The sequence below is a fragment of the Dendropsophus ebraccatus genome, chromosome 6 (genome assembly GCF_027789765.1).
Source record: "Dendropsophus ebraccatus isolate aDenEbr1 chromosome 6, aDenEbr1.pat, whole genome shotgun sequence".
Taxonomy (NCBI): domain Eukaryota; kingdom Metazoa; phylum Chordata; class Amphibia; order Anura; family Hylidae; genus Dendropsophus; species Dendropsophus ebraccatus.
In genome coordinates this window covers 23,155,907-23,162,783 of record NC_091459.1, presented here as the reverse complement: position 1 = coordinate 23,162,783, position 6,877 = coordinate 23,155,907, and the positions used below count along the sequence as shown (strand labels likewise).

General features: G+C 49.6%; 1 protein-coding gene across 4 annotated transcripts in view; it reads left to right on the top strand.

Moving 5' to 3' along the window:
• The first annotated feature begins 335 nt into the window (after positions 1-335).
• PHIP (pleckstrin homology domain interacting protein) overlaps positions 336-6,877 on the top strand; it is a 75,219-nt gene continuing 68,677 nt past the window's right edge. For 3 of the 4 annotated variants that reach the window (XM_069974669.1, XM_069974668.1, XM_069974666.1), the window contains exons 1-4: positions 336-559; positions 670-728; positions 853-882; positions 1,354-1,413. In XM_069974669.1, the coding sequence (XP_069830770.1) occupies positions 358-559; positions 670-728; positions 853-882; positions 1,354-1,413 (351 nt within the window). In that variant the 5' untranslated portion in view covers positions 336-357. The remainder of the gene's footprint in view (positions 560-669; positions 729-852; positions 883-1,353; positions 1,414-6,877) is intronic. The other variant, XM_069974667.1, reaches the window with a different exon arrangement.

Sequence of the window (6,877 nt, the reverse complement as noted above, 5' to 3'; positions counted from 1 at the left end):
GGAAAGGGATTTTTCACCATTTAACAGTCTCTCTACATAACCCAAATTTAATATCGCAAATAATCTGAATAGTGACTTGATCTGGACACCACTGTCACATAAAGGCAAAGTTACATCAGAGTCAATCTTATGATTTCCGATCCATTATAGTAAATCTGTATTGTGGAGTGTGCACCCATCCTCTGTGAAGTTACATGGAAGCATCGGGGGGTTCCCAGGAATGTACAAGTTGTGCATGGCTTGCAAGAGGGGGACTTTTTTCTTGGCTTCTTCAGTGCTAGGCGGAGGGATACAACAGGCAGTGAGAGCAGCTCTCCCTCTGGCTTGTTGTTTCCTCCTCCCTCCGCCTGGCTTTGCATGGTGGAGAGCGGAGGCTTCTCTTTCTCCTTCCTGCTCCAGACCCTGACAGCTCCAGGGGCAGGGCCCGGGGATCCGCTCCGGCGGCGGCAGCGGGAGGAGGAGGCAGTGCAGGCAAAGTGGTGGAGGAGGAGGGGGGGCATAGCCAGCAACCCCAACATGTCCTCCTCCAGCAGCCAGCACAGCACCGAGCTCAGATCCGGTATGTGCCCCCTCCCAGCCATAAACAATATGTATGCACGTATGATGCAGCCCGCCCGGGGAGAAGCCCGTACGTGTCGCCCTCATCGTGTCTCTTTCTGTGTCTTGCAGAGCTCTATTTCCTCGTTGCCAGATTCCTGGAAGATGGACCCTGCCAGGAGGCAGCTCAGGTACGGGGTAACCCACATGAAAGGGGGTGGTGCCCCCCTCCGATCTCTGGAGCCAGCAGCCCCCCGATATGTGGGTTTAGGGGGACATGAAGCAGTGTGCTGATGCTCTTCTCTCTCTTCCCAGGTCCTGATCCGAGAAGTGGAGAAGAAGGAGGTGAGCGGGGATGCGAAGGAGGATGGGGGGCGGCTGCTGCTGGGATGGTCCCCCCCTAGTAGTGAGGGTCCTGCACCTTCATATCCCCCCTCCAGGATGGTCGGGGACCCCCTGAGATTATATCGAGCGAATTCTCCCAAGAGAGAGAGAAGATGCCGGAGACCCGGGAGCAGCTCCCTCCCCCTTCCATGCCAGGCAGCGCTTAGTAGGGGGCGTGGGGCTCCGTGTGTAGTATTGGGGGGCAGCGGGGTGGTCGGCTCGCTGCCTCGGTGGGGTGTCGGGTCGGGGTGGTCCCCGCCGGGTGTAGCTCAGGGCCCGGGCCTCACAGCTGGGCGGAGAGGAGCGGCCCAGGGCCGGGCGCTGCAGCCACCGCTCTCCGTGTACACACAGAACTATGAGGGCTTCTCCACAAGTGGACGAGGAGGTGCGGGAATCCTCTCAGACCCCTCACTCTGTCTCTCTCCTTCACAGCTGCTGCCCAAGAGGGTGGACTGGACCGGCAAGGAGCACCCCAGGACTTACCACAATCTGGTGAGTCTCCCACCGCCGACCAAAAGTTTTTATTACCTTTTATATTTCGCACTGTGAAATAAAATTGAATTTCCCGCATTTTTCCCCACTTGCCATTGATGTATAGTGCATGTTATCGGCGCTACAATGAGGGGGAGCGGGGACGGGGGTTGTGGGACGACGGGGATGGGGGGTGTCTCGGGGGCTGTCACTCGTGAGGGGAGCCGCGCCGGGATCACGGGACACTCAGGTGAATTCCATTTTTATGTGTGAGAAATAAAAGAGACGTCATGGATGTTGTGTGCGGCGGAGAGCGGGAGGCGGGGCCGGCGGCCTGGAAGCAGAAGCTGGAGGAGGGGCGGGGCTGTGCGCTCAGCGGCCTCACTGCCTCACACACATACTGCCTCAGGCACAACTCACACTGCCTCACACACACACACTCTCCATCAGGCCCAACACACACTGCCACACACACATACTGCCTCAGGCACAACTCACACTGCCTCACACACACATATATACTGCCTCAGGCACAACTCACACACACACACACACTCTGCCTCCTCACACACACTGCCTCAGGCCCAACACACACTGCCTCAGGCACAACTCACACACACTCTCACACTCCATCAGGCCCAACACACACACTGTCTCCTCACACTCTATCAGGCCCAACACACACACTGCCTCCCCACACTCACTGCCTCAGGCACAAATCACACTGACACACACACAGCCTCCTCTAACTCACTTCATCAGGCACAACTCACACACACAGCCTCCTCACACTCACTACCTCAGGCACAACACACACACACACACACACACACACACTGCTTCAGGCACAACTCACACTGCCACACACACATGCTGCCTCAGGCACAACTCACACTGCCTCACACACACTGCCACACACACACACACACTGCCTCAGGCACAACTCACACACACACACACACACACACTCTGCCTCCTCACACACACTGCCTCAGGCCCAACACACACTGCCTCAGGCACAACTCACACTGCCTCACACACACTGCCACACACACACACTGCCTCAGGCACAACTCACACACACACACACACACACACACACACACACACTCTGCCTCCTCACACACACTGCCTCAGGCCCAACACACACTGCCTCAGGCACAACTCACACTGCCTCACACACACTGCCACACACACACACACACTGCCTCAGGCCCAACACACACTGCCTCAGGCACAACTCACACACACTCTGACACTCCATCAGGCCCAACACACACACTGTCTCCTCACACTCTATCAGGCCCAACACACACACTGCCTCCCCACACTCACTGCCTCAGGCACAACTCACACTGACACACACACAGCCTCCTCTAACTCACTTTATCAGGCACAACTCACACACACACACACACACACACACACACACACACACACACACACACACTGCTTCAGGCACAGCTCACACTGCCTCACACACACACACAGACACACCGCCTCAGGCACATACTGCCTCAGGCACAACTCACACTGCCTCAGGCAAAACTCACACTGCCTCACACACACAGCCTCCTTACACTCACTGCATCAGGCACGACACACACACACAGCCTCCTCACACACTGCCTCAGGCACAGCTCACACTGCCTCACACACACTCTGCCTCCTCACACTTGCTGCCTTACACTCACTGCCTCAGGCACAACTCACAGCAGGGAGGCATTCAGCCCCATACCGGGCTCAGCTGACCTGCTGCTCTCCAGTCCTGTGACAGGCCGTGCTGCTCTGTGTGTGGGCACTAGGGACTCCTTGGCGTGTCCCTATTATATAGCACTAGGTCTGAGGAGTTCCTGCTTCCATTAGATAGTGTTTTCTGTTATTATGAAAGCTGGGCCTGTATGGCTTCTCTTTGTGAGCTGTAATCTTTACTATGTTGGTTTATTTCTGCAGTTTGGCTGTATTGTGTATATACTGATGTATAGCGTAGCGTCGGTAACCACACATTTGTATACAGCAAAATTAAACGTGATGAATTGGAAACGGTGAAACATAAATGTGGTGTGAACCTGGCCTACTTTACCTCCTCCAGGCCTTTGTATTTTGTAATTTACATGGCCTACTGACATTTGTCATGGAGACTCGGGAGGCCCCTATACACCTTATACTGGGGGTAGGGAACCTTGGCTCTTAAGCCGTTGCAAAAGTACAACTTCCATCATGCCTGGACAGCTAAAGCTTTGGCTGGCCAGGCATGATGGGAGTTGTAGTTTTGCAGTAGCTGGAGATCCAAGGTTCCCTGCCTTCTACTGATGGACAAGCATGCCGCTGGTGGCAGATTAGGCTGACTTTTGTATAAAGTCTATGAGGACCTTTTTAGAGTTGTTCATTTTCATTCTGCTCCATCATAGGAACATAAGGGCCAGTTCACACGGAGCAAAAGCAGCAGAATCCTACCACCTCAGTCTTACACATTGTATCAGGGCTCGCACGCCTCTCCTTCCGTCGCTCTTCGCTCAATTCTTTGAGCAGAGAGCGATTGAAACGGAGGCATGCAAGGCCTTCCATTGACACACTGTGTGACACTGAGGCAGGCAGATTCCGCGGCAGAGAGTTCCGTTGTGGAATTTCACTGCTAAGGGCCAGTTCACACTGAGGAATCGGTGAGGAAAGTTCCGTGTGGAAATCGCCTCTGAAAAATTTCAAAACAGTAACTCACTGCTCTATTCATTTCAATGGGATTCTGCCAGAAGAATTGACATGTCGCAGATCTGCCCTGGAAAATTCAGCACTGAAATTCCACTGTGTGAACTGGCCCTAACAGTGAAAATGTCTGGGGATGGGGCCATCATATGACAAGAACCAGAGGCACCCCACACAACACATTGCCTACAATTCTGCTAGGTTTCTGTCGCGATGTCTCTCGTTTTTGTTGGAATCTATAACAGAACATGCAATGCAGATGTGAACAGAGGAAATCGGTTATTTTACAGTTTTGGCTGTGGTAGAGTAACTCAGGCCCGTAGGAAGTCCACAAAGGCCACCGTTTTAGGTTCTGCATGGTAAACTACAGATTCCAAAAGACCCCATTGATTCTATTTGGGCATGTCAGGTTTTCCGCTTCTGTCTGTCATTTTGTAGAATCCTAACAGGACAGAAAAAATACCGCGTGCAGCCATTCTTTTGTCCCGTTAATTAAACGACATCTGAAATGGAGGTCCCAGAAGGAGTTCCTGCAGAAGTGTGAGCCCAATGTTAAATGCTCTGTCATTACAAGCTTCTATCTGGTTGCAGCCATGTCTCTCGATATCTCTTAGAAGTGCTCCTTCTAGTTTCGGTGCTAGTAAGGACGTGCTCGATCTTCTGCTTTTAGTAGTTGTTAATGTTGGATATGTTGGTCACTTATTTTCTTAAGAATGTTTCAAATCTAGAATCTGCTTCTTTACATGTTCAGTCATGCTCCCACATTATATAATTATTATTATTTTTTTTTTAAGTCTTATAAACTTGGGGTCTTGTCACTCACTTCTGGTAGAGATGTCATGACATTTTTACTTTTACTTTTCTTTCTGTGTTGTCGATTTGGCAAGGTTATCCGAATAGGGAAATAACAGCATATAATGTTAATCCCATATTGTACTGTGACTCGGTTTTCAATTGAAATAGTTTTAAATGTTCATTGAACTTTTGTATGACTCTTCTCACAGTAGTCTTTTTTTTAGATGTGTGCCTTAGGGTCTGTTTACACACACAGATTATCTGACAGATTTTTGCAGCCAAAGCCAGGAATGGACTATAAACAGGGAACAGGTCATAAAGGAAAGTGACTGAGATTTCTCTTTTTTTCAAATCCATTTCTGGTTTTGGCTGCAAAAATCTGTCAGATAATCTGTGTGTGTGTAAACGGACCCTTATACTGTTTATGTATTGCAAGATTGACCACTAATGATATGTTTTGAACGTTTGTCTAAGGACTTTCATACATATGCCTTTCAGATGGGTCCTTTTACATGTAGCGATAAATCACATAAGTGCACGTTTAGCGAATGATTTGCGAAGCATTATGAATGACTTTGAGGTTAGCTCAAAGGATGCAATCGACGTACAAACAAATGTTTGTTCGCAGTTTGATCGTTGCTACGTTTACACCAAAGATTATTGCTTAAATTCAAACTATTTGTTGTGCGATAATTGGCCAATGTAAAAGGCCCTTTACTTAACGACCCCACGTGACTGAAGAAGTAGGAGATAACCCTAGGAGTCCTAGGAAAGTATAAATACTGCCTATTGGCTGCATCCAACTTCTCCAGCTACCAGGACAAACCTGAATAGGAGTAACTTGGATTAAGAGCGCTTTGGAAGAAGAGCTCACAGTTTTTTAAAACTGTGACTTTGTTTTAGAGCTCCCTGTACTGGGTGGGACAGGGATTTGAGGAGGGGTATGGTCTGCATAGCCGGGTCTACAGTCCTGTACTCCGACCCAGGAACTCTCCCTCACCTTACAAATCATGGCAGATCCACTTCAGGCTGGGGCTTGCATCAGGGGACAGGACTGTGGAGGTAATCTCTCCATAGCTGTAACCCCTCTCTCCCCAAAGAGTGCCGCATGTATGTGTCCTGCTCATTCCTTCATACTCACTGCAGACTCTTTCAGCCCTTGTGTTTCCCATCCTCTCCATTCCTGCTATAATGTGCCTGCACTTACACTCAGCCTTTCACACTGCTGTATAGAAAAGTTTGTCACTGTCCTCCTGCATAGCTCTGTGATTCTCCCTTCCTGATTGGTCCATGCTGAACACACGCCCCTTCACCACTGCTGTCATGTGACCACACAGACCTCTGACAGCAGCCTTGCTTCTCTATTCTAGCCAGTTGTACTACGCTACTGCATTATGGGGATCTGCAGTTTATGCACTTACTATACATTATACACCACATGATGATTGCTTAAAGTGTCACTGTCGTGAAATTTTTTTTTTTTTGCAGAAATCAATAGTCCAGGCGATTTTAAGAAACTTTGTAATTGGGTTTATTATCAGAAAAATGCATTTTTATCATGAAAAAGCAGTTTGAAGCTCTCCCCCCTGTCTTCATTGTTCTCTTATGGAGAGAGCTAAAGAAAAGACCAAAACAGGACAACAAAGAGTTAATCTACAAATCCCTCACCTATTCTCTCCTGTGACAGTCACCACTGGCCTCTCTGAGCTCTGATTACAGCTGTCACCCAGCTCCGTGCCTGTAATCCTCTGTTATCTGCTTTCTGCTGCCGGCTAACTCCCTCCTTCCTCCTCCCCCCTCCCCTCTCCCTAGAACAGACTGGGTACGTCTCCTGCAACAAGTCACAATTTTCAGATTTTTCAGAGTGGATGAAAAAGAGGAAGGAGGGGGGGCCTGGGAAAAGGCTTTTTACATGCAGATAATGGCAGATTTGGCTAATAAACCCAATTACAAAGTTTCTTAAAATCGCCTGGACTATTGATTTCTG